This window comes from Caretta caretta, chromosome 5 (assembly GCF_965140235.1).
Source record: "Caretta caretta isolate rCarCar2 chromosome 5, rCarCar1.hap1, whole genome shotgun sequence".
Taxonomy (NCBI): Eukaryota; Metazoa; Chordata; order Testudines; family Cheloniidae; genus Caretta; species Caretta caretta.
Genome location: NC_134210.1, coordinates 86,133,928 through 86,151,431, shown reverse-complemented (window position 1 = coordinate 86,151,431; position 17,504 = coordinate 86,133,928). Strand labels below are relative to the sequence as shown.

General features: G+C 38.2%; 1 protein-coding gene across 10 annotated transcripts in view; it reads right to left on the bottom strand.

Annotated features, from left to right (window-relative positions):
• Nucleotides 1-17,504, bottom strand: part of SEMA4D (semaphorin 4D) — a 144,268-nt gene that overhangs the window by 27,031 nt on the left and 99,733 nt on the right. For all 10 annotated transcript variants that reach the window (XM_048849253.2, XM_048849256.2, XM_048849254.2 and 7 more), the window contains 8 exons: nt 16,337-16,435; nt 14,959-15,052; nt 13,752-13,865; nt 12,487-12,638; nt 10,346-10,521; nt 10,092-10,248; nt 8,754-8,976; nt 5,635-5,750 (listed from right to left, as the gene is read on the bottom strand). In XM_048849253.2, coding sequence (XP_048705210.2) covers nt 5,635-5,750; nt 8,754-8,976; nt 10,092-10,248; nt 10,346-10,521; nt 12,487-12,638; nt 13,752-13,865; nt 14,959-15,052; nt 16,337-16,435 — 1,131 coding nt within the window. The remainder of the gene's footprint in view (nt 1-5,634; nt 5,751-8,753; nt 8,977-10,091; nt 10,249-10,345; nt 10,522-12,486; nt 12,639-13,751; nt 13,866-14,958; nt 15,053-16,336; nt 16,436-17,504) is intronic.

The window sequence follows — 17,504 nt, the reverse complement described above, 5'->3', positions numbered from 1 at the left end:
TGCAGACTTGGTGTCATCACCATGAAGTAAACCCCACTGGCTCTGCACCTTTCAGGAGCCAGTAACAGTCTGGCAGACTTCTTAAGCAGACGTATACTGACATAAGCATGAGTGGTCACTGCAGAATTCCATCACAGAACTGATATTTCACCATTGGGGGACTTCTACAATAGATCTGTTCATTACAGAGGACACCACCAAATGTTTTAATTTCTGCTCTAGAGGGGGCATGAGGCTGACCACCTTATCAGACACCTGCCTGCTCCAGTGGTCTCCAGGCCTCCTGTATGCCTTTCCACCAATTCTCCTGAGCTTGAGAGTAATATCTAAGGCTACTCCAGACAGGCTATATTGATTGTGATAGCTTCCTACCAGCCTGATGGCTTGGACGTTGGCTGGCTGAGTACTAACCACAGGGACCATTCTTGACAGGTTTGAGAAATTCTCATGCTGCCCAGGAAGCCATCTGCTAGGAAGACTTACTCCTCCAAATGGAATGGTTCTCCGTATGAGCAGTCCAACATAATTTAGACCACATCAAAGATCCTCAAGTACGTGCAGCATTTGAAGCATTCTAGATTGGCATTTAGTTCTCACAAAGTCCACCTTCCTGCCATACTGGCATGTCACATTCTGATTCAGTCATATTTGGTTTCACATCTGATGGCATCAAGGTTCCTCAGAGGCCTCCTGATACTTACCCACCTGTCTCCTATGTGGGATCACAACATAATCCTCCTGAAATCAGTGAAGCCTCTGTTTGACAGATTACCTTACCCTCAAGGTTGCCTTTTTCTGGTGATTATCCTCTCAGCTTGAAAGGTTAGCAAACTCCAAGCCCTTATTGCTAGACCTCCTTACAATGGCCCTAGGCTCCAGGACGTTCATACGTACATTCAAATAGATCTGAGACCATGTCCCTTGCATCTGCAGATGGTTCTGATGAGTTCCCCAATCTATCCCCAAGGTGTCCATGATGAATGTCATAATCAAGAAGAGGGCAAAGAGGGGCACCCCCCTTTGTATATTTCCTGGGCCCAGCCACCAAGTGAGCTTTCGCAGGACGTAGGGTGAGACTGTGATTCTCTTGATCATACAGTACTTGGACAGGGAGTACACTGATCTCAGCCTTAGCTCTAAGGGTTGCAGGTGAAGTCTGGCAATTGGCATCACTTACATACTTGCCAACATGTGACCTTGTAGCCCCAGACATATCCAACATCACTGTTGGATTTGATTTTATTGGATTTATTTATTGTTGGATTTGATTATTTGCCATTGACTGGAGAGACTGCAACCTGTCCATTCTCTGGGAGATAGGGCAATCCTGGATAGCCCGGAAATTGTCAATATGTTGAATATATGAAATTTCTCTTATGACAGATGTCTCCTCTCTAGGAACTCTAAAATTCTCATAAATTCTTGAAACAACTTTAAACCATCCAGCACTGGCACCAGTGCAGAGACACTGCCTTGTTGGGTGATGAAGAGAGATTTTTTGGTCGTTGAGTGGGGCCAGAGCAGCAACAACGTCCTGAGTCCAGTTCTTGGTAGTCCTCTCTCTCCAGGTCTGGCCAGGGATACCGTTGGGGAGAGCATCCTCTTCTTAGAGTGCAGTGGAGATTGGCTCCTAGAAGCACGAGGGGGGACACGAGTAAGCCCACTAGGACTATGGCAGCATGCTGTAAGGCTACTGCTAGCTTGTTTGATATTGGCCAGTCCACAGCCATTCCTGATGGGGGCAGTGGTTGAGCCCTGTAGGAACAGCTGACTGGCCTTTTGGAGATACTGCCCTTGGATCTCAGAAGAGGGGATTCTCTGCTTAAAGGGGACCAGAAGACATGCCCCGGTGACAGGGAGAATGAGTAAATCTCTTCTAGAGACAATGCTAAGGTATAGGCACTCTCATTACACGGTCTGCAGTGGTACCAAAGATGGTCCTGCTTTCTTGCAGGGTCATGTCAGTTCGCTTTATTTCAATTGTAGGGGTCGGTATGGAAGGTTGTGTCACTGGGACTGGGATTGGTGTCGGAGAAGTTTTTTTCTCCATCACAGGCTACTCCTTATCAACAGCCTTCAGTGCTGTGGGGGATTTTGTGGGTCTCTCTCCCGAGGCTTTAAGAGGTCCATCTTTGTGCAAAGACAATAAGCTCCACCTGGATTCTCTGGCTTTGCGTTTGGAGAGGCCCCCTTGGAGCTGGGCTTCAATACCGGTGGTGTTGGAGTCAGTACACTCTGCTTTGGTGCTGGTGATGCTGATGCCAAAGCGGGTGCCAGTCTTTCCTTGACGTTATCTTTTTCTGAGCTGGTCTTAAGCACCACATGTCTACTAGATGAGGTGCTGGTAGAAGCTGCCTTTCTTCTTCAGCTCTGAAGACACAGTCATTGATTGTTCTAGTCGACAAAACTTCAACCGTGTGTCCCATGATTTACATGCCTTCACAGAGAACGAGAGGCATACTAAGTATCTGCTTAGCACATGGGACTCTCCTAGATAGAAGAAGCATCTGCTGTGCTTGTCTTTTAATGGAATTAGTCTATTGTGGGAAGGGCAGGCTCGCAGGTTTATAATCCACCATATTGCAGTACCCTGTACAGGAGAGGGGTGTTTATGGGGGTATGACCATACAAATTCAGTCCAGATGAGTCTAGGTCATTCACAGCAGTTCTGAAGAGTTTGGGCAAGGAGAGTTTTGAAGAAGTTTGGAAAATTTAGCTAGAGAGGGTTAGACAGTTGTCAGGTTTCATCTCGCTGCTCCAGGCGATATCAGGAACCTGGGAGAAGGTTGCAGTCACCCTGCACCTTATGCTCCTGCATAGGAGTCTGAGTAGACACAGTGCCCCTACATGACCCTAACAGACACTGCTGTTCAAGAGACTCCAATCTCATGGGCATGAAGCCCATGGGCATGCACATCTCCCGTGGGATCCACACTAACACATACTCAAAGAACCAAAAAGAAATTGGTGAGAAAGTTGTGGCGGAAAATGGAACAGGAGACATGACTACAAAGGAAACATTTAATATATATATTCTCCCTGTGTGCGCAATGGTTACCATCAAAAAAAATATCAAGGGTTGCTAACAGTTATTGCACATTGATGTTTGAGTTATTATTTTATTTCCCTTTACTTAGTGATTGAAATAAATACAGTATCTGTTGGTTAATACTGACAGACTGGCAATTAGTGTGTGTGTACGTGCGCATTTTCCATTGTGTCTGGTAAAATTAAACACAGAACAACCCACTTTTGAATATTAAAATATAATATTAAAATATTATTTTATATTAATTTACAAGTTTTATTTTAATAAAATAGTTTAATACAACATCGTAGCATATATTGAATTAGAACATAAGAACGGCCACACTGCATCAGACTAATGGACCATCTGACAGCGGCCAGTGCCAGATGCTTCAAGGGAAATGAACAGAACGGAGCAATTTAGAGTCATCCATCCCCTGCTGGCCAGTCCCAGCTTCTGGCAGTTGGAGGTTCAGGGACACCTGGAGCATGAGGCTGCATTACTGATCATCTTGGCTATTAGCCACTGATAGACCTATCCTCCATGAACTTATCTAATTTATTTTTTCAACCTAGTTATCTTTTGGCCTTCACAGCATCCCACAGCAACAAGTTCCACAGGTTGACTATGCATTGTGTGAAGAAGTACTTCCTTTTGTTTTAAACCTGCCGCCTATTAATTTCATCGGGTAACCCCTAGTTCTTGTACTATGTGAAAGGGTAAACAACACTTCCTCCATACCATTCATGATTTTATAGACCTCTATCAATTCCCCACCCTTAGTCATTTCTTTTCTAAATTGAACAGTCCCAGTCTTTTTAATCTCTCCTCATATGGAAGCTGTTTCATACCCCTAATCATTTTTGGTGCCCTTCTCTGCACCTTTTCCAATTATTTTTTGAGATGGAGTAACCAGAACTGCACACAGTTTTCAAGGTGTGAGCGTACCATGGATTTATATAGTAGCATTGTCATATATTCTGTTTTATTATCTATCCCTTTCCTAACAGTTTCTAACATTTTTAGCTTTTTTGACTGCCACTGTACAGTGAGTGGCTGCTTTCAGATAATTATTTAAATAATGCTGTTAAAATAGTTAACATCCCAACAAAAAGTCATAAAGGCAAAAGGGAAAAGGAAGGAATTTAAATAAGTGATTAAAACTTTTTTTAAATGATAGTTTCTTAATTATATGCCCCATATCATTAAACTAGCTCTTATCTCTCAAATAATTTGAGTGAAGAAAAGAAGAATTTTCATTACATTTCTTTTGAGAGTAGAAACCTTTTATTGCTTTTGAAATTCTACTTGCATAAGATTTTTCTGTGGTGCAGCACAAATACATGGAGGTCACTGGAAATTACCTAGGAATCTATGGACTGGGAATGCGTTATCACACTGCAAACCCATCCACTAAAACAAAAAGTGGGCTCTCTGCATTTACAAAGTTTCTCTTCATCTTCATGAAAAATAGGAAAGCTTTCCAGTGACAGGTGCTGGAAAAACTCACTGTGTAGGGCTCTATGAAAAAGAGGCAATACTGCTGACATGCAAAATGTATTTAAATATCAGACTCAGCACAACAAGGCATAGATTGCCTTTCAGATACAGTGGTAGCCTCCCCAGTCGCAAGCTTCACGGCATTTATTGATCACCACAAACTTGTAAAGGTTAGGATAACGATCTTACATTTATAAAAAGTCTTTCATTTCCAATGAGCCCAAAATGTTTACAAATGCAAGTAATTCCATTGACATTTATGGCACTACTACTGCGGGTAAAGATTACATGCATAAGTAAGGGTTTGCAGGGTCATGTCCCTAACTAGTGTACAAACTACATACAGAATGATCATCCACATCTTGTCAGAAAACCACCCAGCAATTGCTTGACAGTACAGCGCAAACTAGACTAGAGTTTAGGACATGCAGTGAAGAATCTCTTTTCCAATTGGAAAGCAGGGGAATTTCAGTAGGCAGAATGCAATGATCCATGCTGGAATGTGACCAGGACACTGGAATTAGACACACCTATTCTTATGAAAAGTACACTACAGAAAAATCTGGTAGAATTTATATTGAAATGAATCATATCAATAACATTTGCAGATGACATCCTTGCTATAGAACTCCATTTGTTGGTTTAAAAATTCCACAGAAAGGATACCATTCCCTTAAATTCTACAGAACTTTTCCATAAGGGGTAATGACTTCTACTTTATATTTAATCAGAAAACTGGTACCTCCAGCAGCAGCAGAGTAGTTCCTAATATCATGCTGGGGAACTGGTTCTAGTATAGACTTGGGGAGAAGAATGCCACCTACTGAAACACCAGTATCTCTTTCTTCCCCACCTATGCATTCACCCTTGGAAGCTTCCCATCCACGTACCAAATGACCCAGCCTGACTCTCCTTATCTGGTGATGTCAGACAGTATCACAACACAAGATGTTATCCTATATTCTGAGTATTATTTCAGAGATAGTCACATTTTCCAACAAGCCCTTTTCTCTTTCTTCACACTACTGGGGTTACCCTTTTTTTTTTTTTTTTTTTTTGGATCTTCCACAAAATGTCCTCAACACAGTCCTGTTTTTCACGCTTACCTTTTTTGGTGAAAGCAACAGTGTCTGAACTGGCTCAAAATTTTGGAAAAGCTGTATTTCTTCAATAATATGCATTCCATTTTCATAGCTAATAGCTTTATGCAGGGCTCCTTTATCTGAAATATCCAAGCAATACACCTAGTAAGGACCTCAAAGAAGAACTGTGTGTAAAATGTGTATGTTTGCTATAGCTCGCATCAATGATCTTCACTAGAAGACTTCATGAACGATAATACTTTGTGTTCCATCACACAATGTTGACGTGCACTGTAAACATTAACAAATTAGGTCCCAAGACAGCCAAGTAACATCAGTATTTCAGCCTCTATTTTACCAAGAGGGAAAATGATGCACGAAGAGGTTAATGGCCAGAGTATACTCCAACTTAAGTAACTGGTAGAACTTCTGTTCATTTTAACAGAAGAAGGATGAAATAAAACACTGGAAAATGTCCTTTTTTCCTGCCTGTCGAAATTCTTGACTTCTTGTCAAAAAACCAAAACCTGAAAAATTGTGGGGGTTTTTATGGAAAAAAATCAGAAGTTTTTAGACAAGCAGACACTTCTCACAAAAATTTCTGTTTAGTCAAAAACTCAAACTTCCATAAAAAAAATAAAAGTTTAAAATGGAAAATTTTCAACCAGACATAGGATTAAGGGCTAAGTGGCTTGCTCAAGGTCACACTTAGTAACCCAGTCCATGTCTAGAATACGAGGAGCTAGATCCAGAACTCAGACCTTTTCATATCCAAGTCACATGCTTTAATATTAGATTATGTTTCTTCTAGCATATTCCTATGATTCTACCATTAGACTAGATTAAAAGAACCATGCGTAAGAAAATTTTCTCTTTAGCAGTTACCCATCATATCCAGTCTATAAAATTTATGGTACAATTCTGTTGGAAGCATTTAATTGAGATTATATTAAATTTAAATAGAGATATTATGGCTATAAATGTGATTTTTTTTTTTACTCTTGTGCAGCCATTAAAATGTTCCATTAATTATGTTTTCTCATTTAATTCTTGGAACTTCAGTGTATTTTCAGTTTGAAACAAAATACTGCAAAATTTGTTAGTACCTAGTACAAAGTACAATTTGAGCAACTGAGCCAAACACAACTGCTGGACTTGGTAACTAAGTTTGTTCAGGACCATGTTATTGTAAATGTGAGAGAGGAAAAATGGTCCATTTAGCATAACTGTAGAAGGAAGTGCAGAAAATCTGGATGGGAAATAAAGGGAGAGACTTGATAACACTGACTGACCTGAGTCCATGCCAAAATGTGTTCAGGCCAATTTGGCAACTAAGTGATGACGTGTTGTGCTAACAACACAAAGGCTTTTCTCATTTTAAAATCCTGTTTTGTACCAGAAAGTCTACTGACTTGGCAAGTATGATCCACCTGCCCCAGTTTTTAAATCTTTGCAGTATCTGTTTGTGTATTTTAAAATTTCCATTCCCTACTGATTTTTAACCTTAAATCACTAATCTGTATTGCACATGTGAACTAGGCCAATCTCCTTGTGTGGTATATTCATTTCCTAATTGGATCTGCTTCACTAAAAGGAATTGCTTATTTTATTTTGTACTAGAGAAGGCAAGTTATTTGAAGACTATTCATGAATGTTTGGTTAGGTCAGGCGGATAGGAAGAAGGGAAGGACCCCTCTGAAATGGACATATACACAGATCAAACAGGGGAAGTTAAGCATTAAAGGAGACACACTTTTATCATGTCAATTTTCATATAATGCCAAGAAAAACATAATTTTGTATTCTCCTGAATTTCAAACGCAGGGACACCTTGATTAAAGAAACTAATATGCACTTAAACACAACCGTAAGAAATAAAAATATTTTGTAATTGTGAAACCTTTGCATCAAAGGTCAGAAGAGCTTTTTGTTGGTTTAAATTAAATATAGCATGAAAATATCCCAGGTGTCGTTATCAGGCACAACAGATTCTAAGTTGTAGAGACCTACTAGTATAGCTGTATCTATGTGGTGTGGCACTTTAAAGTCACCCTTTTTCAGTATTACAGAAGAGTTCTTCAGGGAAATTAACAGTAGAGAGGAGGAAGAAGAGTCTCTCAGACAAGTCAAACACAAAACTACACAAAAAAGTGAACTCACATTGTAGCTTTCTAGGAAACATTCAGATTTTTGTAAATTATGCAACTACCATTTCAGTTTCACCGATTTGCCAATGATCTTTTTTAAAACAAGGAATGCCCATTTTTGTGACATATACTGGACTGCCAAAAGCATGTCTGGGGTTTTTGTTTGTTTGTTGAAAGTGAGAGTCTCTCACTCTTTAAACTCACACTTTTTTTTTTTTTTTTCAATTAAGAGATGGTCAAGGTGAAGGAATGGCTAATCCTGGTCTTTTTAGTTATTTTGATGTTAGATTAAAATATTTATTGGTCCCTGGCCAATCCTCGCCTTTTTACAGGCAGACGCCCTTCCCTACATGTGTCTCTTACATAAGCAGATGGTAGAGCACTTGGCTCCCAAAGACAAAACTGATGTTTCATACAGCAGTTATTGGAGATGCCTGGGTAGAGGAGGACGAGGAATACATGTGACCTTCCCCTACCCCTGACCTATTTGTCTCCCTCCAGAGGTTGATCCCCTTCCTACAGAGCTACCTGCTCTCCTCCTTTCCATCTGCCACCAGGAAGACTTAGGGCCTGTTTGCTTCCCTGAGCCTCTTTCAATTCAATCCTTCTCACACTGCTTGTAGGGGCAGGGGCATACAGGTGCATTGTAGGCTGCTGCTGCTAACTGAAACAACAGCTGGCTATTACCTTTAGGCAAACAACACTGTCAAAGGATACTGTTATTGGCCTTTCCCCTCCTGCTGCTGATACAGGGAACTCTTCAGCAAGGAATGAAACTTCAGAAAAGACGACGGTCAGTTTCGAGGACCCTAACACATCTACAGTTAATTTTGTGGGGATATTTTTTTAAATGGACCAAGACTGGCCATCATGGCCCTTACTTTTTAAAAAGCATGGACACCAGTTGGTATGAAAGTATTGTTCATTCTGTTTGTTGACAATATATTTCACCCTACTGTACTAACAGAGACTTAAAATAGTGTAATGCAAACTCACCTGTACTAATAAACATAACATCATACACGCTGCCATTGAGTGCTGGGACTCTGTCTACCACGATCTGTGTATACCTCACATCTCGTTTAATTAATCTGGGTCTGTCCCCTATCGGGGCCACTGAGTCATCCATTAGAGGGTGATCTTTAACAAACTGTAGTGTTTTGTCCGGTAAATTTAGAGAACTCAGGTAGTTCACTGCTCTTGCCTCCTTGTTTATACACTGTCAAAAGAAAAATTGTATCATTTGTTTTTACCATATTGTACACTGTTGATAGCAGCAACACCTGCTTTTTACCAATCTTATTTTTAAAGTTATAAAACACTGTAGGAACATAGGCTCTGTTCTTTGTTATTTCTCTGTGCAGTGCTGAGTACAATGGGGCCCAAATCCTCACCTTGTATTCCCAGGCACAAATAAATACTTACATACATACTTGCTGTTTCAAAGGGATCGCTGTTTTTTAAAAGATCCTATTGACATAGTATGATTGGGCCATCTGTAAAATGGGTCATGTATTTAGTGTACACCTTTCAAAAAGAATGTTTAATATATCTTTGAAAGAAGCCTGATGGCTAAAACTGTGGAAGTGCACCTTTAAATAATAAAACTCAAACCAAACATACCTCTCAACAGTTTTTTCAGGTGCGTACTCATATTTTACAGCTTCCTGGTTTGCACAAATACCAGGTCTCAATTTGTAGCAGGATAAGTGAACAAATATATTAGGCATTGGACCCAACCAAAATATATATTTAAACACCTCCCCCGGGTCCCACACTTCTAAGCTACAATCAATTTACCATGCCCCTAAAACTAACTAATATGAAAGCAGAAAACATGTAAAAGCAGAAAAAGAACTGTAAGGACCCAATCCTATAAACACTAATTACTGTGAGTAGTGCTTCCTAGTGAGCAGTCCCACTGAAGTCAGTGAGATGACTTGAAAGAAAGGATTGCAGGATTATGCACTACTTTTGTTCCTATTGATCTAGAATACACTTTTACACTACCATAATGTGCTGTGCCATCTATTTAATTATAAGACAATTTGTTACCAAAAACTGAAAAAATGAATATGAAAATTGTGATATAAACCAACTCTGTGAACTATAAATAGAAACTACTTCATTGCTAGATACAAAACTTCAAGATCAATCAGTTGGCAATATGGCAGTGATTAAAAGAAAAAAAAGTTTTCTAAGGAAATAGTATCCATATCAGGGCACATATATTAACTAATATCCTTCTCTAATATTTTCCCTGAATTTTTTATAGGTTCTTTCGTATGTGCAAGAGAAAAGGAACTGCTGTCATCCAAGTTTATCCAAACTTACAGCTCCAGGTCGAGGTTTAGGAATCTCTCCATTGTATCGGACCCACTTTGTATGAGACTGTTCTACTGTGGCACTCTGCATATACTTTCCTTTGGAGAAAACTTCTTCCACAGTAGACAAGTTGTATGCACACACGGCTGACAGCCCCACATTATTCCTAAAATTAAACAGTGGAAAATGTTACCATCTTACTGTGTGGTGGTAACCAATTGAGATTAAATTCAATTTCTGGAAAAAGATTAAATGATACTCACAGTTGTGGGGTAAAAACTCCATAAATCACTGGTTCCTTCAAACTTGGAGACTTTAGAATAAAAACATCATTGATAATGTTGAAAATTAAATTCTTGTCAGGTGTGGTACAGATCAATCTGGCCTTGAGAAAGGAGGTCCATTTTTTCTGCAAAGTCCTTAATCCTCCTTGGTCCCTCTTTCAGAGGGGTTGAGGGAAAGAGAAGGAAAATGTAAGGTATATTTTCTTTCTTAAATAAAGGTTCAACACATACAACACTTACGTACTATCTAAAATTTAAACTGAATAGTCATGAATAAAAGCAAAAAAGCAACTAAAAGATACAACAACAAACAAATTAAACAATGCTGAAGAGGTTTTTTTGGATACAATAGAAACAATGTAGAATGGTTTCTCTCAGCACACACAGATAGTGTTATAGGGCCAAATTCTACTCCCAATTAAGTTGTGCAGCTCTGAAGTCAATGGAGTTACTTAGATATATGCTAATGAGTACAAAAAGAAAAGGAGTACTTGTGGCACCTTAGAAACCTGCTAATGAGTACAGATTTTCTGGAGGGAAGATGAAACTTACGACAGCTTCAAAGAACTGTATTACAATAATAGGCAGTAAATTGAGCTGAGCACAGAGCTTTAAAAAAAAAAACTGTACATGGGACAACAATTTAAAGTAAATAAAGCTGCATTATAACTGCACTTACAAAAGAAATAATACGATGTCTATTCTGTGATCATCTCAAAATGTTAGTAACTTAAGATCTAGTCTGGCAAACACATATGCACGTATTTAATTTTACTTCATGTGAATAGTTCCTAGGAGACAATGAGTATTAGGGCCCAATCCTTAAATTAGGGCAAGTACCATGAGTAAAGATTTGCAGGTTCAAGGCCTTAAAAATAAGAGAGATCATTCAACTACTGAGACTGTATACCCAGAAATATAATGAAATTAGTTGTGCAGTGACTATAAGAAATTTTACAATATTCGGGATCTCAAACTTCAGCTGTGCTACTAATCTTTAAAAGCAGGCATCTCAGACCCAAATCCTTGACAGAATTTCCTGCCCTTTCTTTAAGGCTGCTATGCAGAATATTGTATAAAATATGCTAATTCCAAAAAAGCAATCAAGTATTTATTTCCTCTTTTTAAGATAGTGTATGCGTATAGATGGGTAATCTGCAAGTGGTTCCAAATAGATAACAGTTAAAAAGCTATTCCAAATTTTATGGTTCTCTCACTTTAAAGCATTGACAAACTGTCAGCAGGCAAAGGACCATACTAACAAGACCAATCTAAATTTGCCTCAAGCTGCTGGAAGATAGAAGCCTCCAGGGAAACATTTGTTATTGGTGTTTTAAAATTAAATTAAATTAAATCAACGTAACAAAAGTTAAAACAATAAAATGTTCTGACCTTATAGAAATAAAATGTTTAGATAATTTCTCATTGCAATTTTGATTAAATCAATACATTCCAGCAAAACATTTTGTATTTGTATAATCAGCATCTTCTGTTCCATCAGAAAATTTTCACACCAGCTCTAATGAGTAGAGAATCAACTCAGCCTGCCATATCCAGGTTTAAACACATTAAATGTGACAGAATCAGGTTGCTGGTGATTGTTTCTTTCCAGGCTAGGACACCTCTCCATGAAAGTACTACCTGTCACACCACAGTGAAGAAACTAACCATCTCTACATAAAAAAAAAGCCTTATTTGGCTGGTCTGTAACCATTTAAAAATAACTCATAAAAGTCCACGACAATCACCCTATGGGCTCAGTTCTGCTTCTACTGAAGTCAGTGTAGCCTTTAATGCAAAAAAATCAAAGAATTGTTTCTGTGTTGTATAAAAGGGAAGGAAAGGGTAACCATCATCATTACTTTTTCAGCTGGGACACATGCTGAAATCTTACTCACTTCAGTTGTAGAGAGCTTAAAAAAATATTTGTTTTCACAGGCACCAACTAGACTGTCTGAGTAACTATATTTAGGTACAGAAGACTGATATGAATATTTGATTTGCTAAGAATAGATCTGACTACTTTTAATGTGTGTGTAAAACACAATATGAAATATCTTTCATATCTTGCGGATGTTGTCTCGATATTGGTTAAAGCAAATTATTAGATTGTGTCCCACCTTGCACACTCTACTTATTCTTGGAATCATCAACTTTCCAACAAATTCATATTCCACAGACATCTCAGTGAAAAAGAAGTACACTTTGTCATCTTCTTCTTCAGTGCTGTTTTGATCTGCTCTTATCACATCAGCAAAAACAAAACTGGGTTCTACGGATACAAATAAAGAGAAGCATTCTACATTAATAGCTACTTTTTCATTATTTCGTCATTTTCCTCTAGAGTTCTCTAGGACCATCCTTTCTCCCAAACCCCATGTTGTGGGCAACTGCACTCCATTTAGAAGGCCTGGAAGCGGCTCCTCCATGAGCCCATCAATATTGTTCCTATTTGGATAGGGCTGCTGGAGAGCACAGCTGTGTGAAATATTTGCATTCCGACTCAAACTGATTGGAATGGAGTTACAGGTTTGCGATCCCAAGATTTCACATGCCCACACTCAACAGCATGATCTGAAGCTGCTTGCTTATCTGATCATCTGTCTAGTCACCCTCCCTGGCCAGCCTCTACCTCCTGTACCAGCAAGCCCTAGGACCTGCTGGAAGAAATGCAAGGTAAGAAGGGGAAAGTGATGTACTACGGTTCATGCTCCTTTGAGGTTTGAGTTAACTAAATATGAACCTCAAAGCAAAGGTGCAGGGGTTGGTCAGTTTCCATTTTCTGAAAATCCTTTCATGAGTTGAACCCTATCTGCACAGCCCAATTGAAAATCCACCCAACACACTCGCAAATTCAGCTGGCTTGGAGTACAGGTCCTTAAACTGAACTTGAAAACATGCTGACAGGAGGGTAAGGACACTTTTTTCCTTATCATCTAATAGTCTGGCTAGTCATGCCAAAGCAAGGTGAAAGGTGAATGGAGACAGGATAGACTGTACTGCTTCTGGATCATGTCAAAACCTGAATGTCCTGATGATTTTCAGAGTCAAGGCCACTGAGACTCGAAGTCTCAAACTAAGTATTTTCTCTCTCACACACACTCAAACAATTAAAAAGTAAACAAAACACCTTTTTCTTCTAAAAACAAAACATAGCAAGAAACAGCACCTCAGAGCCATCACAAAATTGCCTTTTTTCTTTGAATATATCCATGGACTTCAAGTAACTATGCTCAGAGATCTGAACTTTTATAAGGGAAAAAAATATCCATTTTGGCCTTTTTTTATGTATTAGGAAGAGGTTTTAGTGGTAGTAAATAGGGAAATGTGGTAGGAAAAACCTTCAGTAAAGGAAATTGGCTTAGTTGCCTTCACATTTACTTACCATTAAGCCAAGGTATTGCATATTCTGTTCTCAACGGGCTCTGATGAGAGTTTCTAGAAATAATAGGCTCACTTCCCAAGAAGTTATAGGAAGTTCCTGAATAAAGCTCTCCATCTTTAACATAGAAAATAAAACACAATAAATACTTCAAGCCATACTACTTATTAAGTAACAAAAAGGTATAGAAATATTTCAAGACAAGTTTTCAAGAGAATATATGGTAATTTAAACCTCTCTTGAGGGAAGATGGCAAGAATTTCCTATATATTAAATTTGACATTTTTAGTGCTTATGTTTCCCCTCTGATCTTCTTTAAAGCTGATGTTTTTATATCTAATTTGTTACTGTTCTAATACAACTTTGATGGCAGAAAGTTACCAGGATTGCTCCTGCAGTAATTGTGAACGCATCTGCTTACAGCTGATTTATATTGTATACATAAAAATATAAATGAACTTAAAATATACCACTGAATTTTTGTAATTGAATAATTCTTTAGAAATTATTCAGAAAAAGTATAGGATATTCCTCCAAAAGTGAATCAAACTGAATTAATAAGAAGAATTTAAGGATCATAATCCAGTAAGTGTGTTCCTTCTGTTTCCCGTTTCATATTAATTTAAACTTTTCTTCCATGGTCTTGCTATATAAACATACAACCACAAACTTCACTGGTTTTCCCATATGAAGACTTAGTGTGGTTTAACCCTCTGATGATATGTTCATGATCACTGATTTCCCATTAATCTATTCTGTTTGGAGAAGAAGAAAGTATTCAGCCCACTTACTTTTTCACTTTTTAATTTACTGACACACGTTTTTAAATTACTTATATTTATACACAGATTCTTCTGCAGTGCAATTTTCTTTCACTGACAGTTTCATCAGATACTAAAGTGATGGGTGCTTTGGAAATACAATCTGGTGAATGAATGACTATATCAATAGCTATCATCTGCTTGAACTGAAAATCCTAAACATTATTCCCAAAAACCCAAAATGAAAAAAAGTCTAAAAACTATGAATTGCTGCAAGTTTTATGTTAAAAAAAATCACTTCAATTATAGAATACAAATATTTTGATGTGTGTCTAAAAAAACCAACATCACAAACCCTGGTATTATGTCCTAGTGAAAAGATTAGGGCATGATGGAGGAGAAAGAATCAATGATTTTGTATTGATGATGTCATTAAAGTTTGAACTTACCAACCATAACTGATGTGTAGCTTTGGGCAGGGTCAAATGGACATCTACCTTTACCATCTTCATTTTTACCTCGGAGTTCAAATGACGTTAAATTCTATACAGAATTAATTTTTAAGTTAAACCAAAAGAGTTACATTATTTACTTTCTAATTCAAACAATACATGTATGCAGTCAAAAATAGCTGTATAAAAATATAAAAATAAAGTTTTCTGTATTATTAATACTAAACATCAAAAGACACTTTAAGAGACCATATACTGAATTAAAAAAACAAACAAAAACCTTTAAGTAATAAAGAGAGGAAATAACCCAACAGCTTGGGAGCACAAAGGAAGGCGGAGGAAAGGGTAGTGGGAGGGGAGAAAAGAGTTCTAGACAAATGAGGACGCCCAACTGAAAAGGTGCAGGGAGAGAAGACAGTTACGAGGTGAAGAACAGAGAAGTGAAAAGAGAAGTCAGAGGAGGTGGTTACAAGGTGGGAGAATTAGTTTGAGAAATGACTATGCAGAGTTTTGAAAACCAGAGATGGACAGGAAGACTGTGAAGTTGTCAGATGATGGGTGTGATATGACCCTATTTTTGGAAGTGTGGGAGTAATCTGTCTGCAACTTTATGGACTTCCAGATATTAAGAGAATAGGAGTTTAGCAAGACCACTAAAATGGGAAAGGAGCAAAAAAAATGGGGGGACTGCATGAATAAGGACTTCAAAAGAGGCAGAGTCAAGGGATGTACGAATTCTGGCAATGTTCTGGAAGTGCTGATATACAGACTCAAAGACAAGCCACAGTCTAAAATAATTCCTAGATTTCTAGCCTTGGGAACACAAGTTAAGGGGAGCAATAGTGGAGTTAGAGACATGGAACAGAAAGGATATTTTGCTTTAACCTAGAAGAAGGACTTCACTCTGAAGTATTCAGTGATATGAAGCTCTGGAATACCCATGAGCTGATAGAGACAAGATAGGCAGAGACGGGAATCTGAGAGAGGTCAAGGAGAGACAGAAATGGGTATCATCCACACAGAGTGTCAATACCATTTAAAACTATGTATTTCGGCTACTGCAAATTTGCATCAATAGAACGTAATGAAAGCAAAGCCTTAAAGTAAATATGTTTCTGTTAATAACCAAGCTAAATCAATATTTTGTTAAAGGCTTTGTACAGGAAGAGTGAAATTAACCTCCAGACTCTGTGGTTATCATGAGACAGTATCACACCCGCTGGAAAACTATGACTGGCACTGGAATTCCAATTGCCTTAGGAAACAAAGATTAACTCATCAGGTACACTTTTCTCGAGTTCACCTTATTATTTAAATGAGCCGGTTTAGCTGGTTTTAAAGTTATTATTAAGAGAGAATGCATAGTCACACTTACCAGATGATCACAGATTGGCTGAAATGCATTTGTGCCACACACATAGAGAACATTATCATTCAGTGGTTGTAAGACACGCACATAGTTAAGGCACTCCGTCTGTAGTATGGAAGGAAAAAATAAATCCATTCTGATCAGCCACAACTTCAACATTATAATAGGAACACAGCTGACAACAAGCTATGTTGTCAATTCTTCCATTTCTACTCCTCATGTTCTATCACAAGCAGCATTTCATATGTTTAAAAACATACAGGGCTAGGTGATATGATCATTATTGAGACCAGAATCCACTCTAGCTGACTCCCTAAGAGCAGCATCCAGTGTTATATTTTTGGTGTACAATTGTTTCTAATATGCCCATTATCTCCTAAGTGACCAATTTTGCTTCAGAATTAATATGTTCGTATACAATAGCTAAAATTCGGATTCACTTGGATCTCAAAATTTTGTCTCAAGTCTAGTTCAGATAAAATGGCCTGTCATAATCCAGAAGTAAAGTCTTCAATCTGCCACACATAAATGTCACTTAGCTTCAGATTATCATTTCCTGGATTTTTGTATATACTACAACTCTGATGTGGGCAGCAATCATTATGACAGTTAACAGCTCCTAGTGTGTGAATTTGCCATGTCCACAGGGGTTTCCCACTACCTCGGATGGCATGCTGTAAACTTAGTGGTTTTTATAGCTTCCTGCAGCCTTTTGGGATGCTGGTGCTGGCAGCCCTCGCTTTACTCAAAAAATAAACATCCAATTACAGCAATTAATTCCTTTAGCTTTGGAATGAAACTGGCAGTTTGGACATAGCTTCGAATGTCAAGGGAAGAGTACAGATTCAAAATGCTGAAAACCAGTGAGAATGCTTGTTAACTCTGAACACCCATCTGTGTTTATTGACTTGATCAATAATCCCTATCTGTATTGTGAGCCTCATTTGGCAAGTTCCTGATGGAATACAGAAAGATACCACCATTGTTCAAAACATACTGGGAGCTAGAATAAATAAGCATGCACAACATAACAATGAATACACACAGAAAGTCCCAGAGAGAGCAACAGAAATTCAGTGAAAAGAATAAAGGATGAGACAACAGAAACCATATGAAATACCATTAGGTAAATTACATATAGCTAGCATAAAATACTCAAGAACCAAAGTAACCT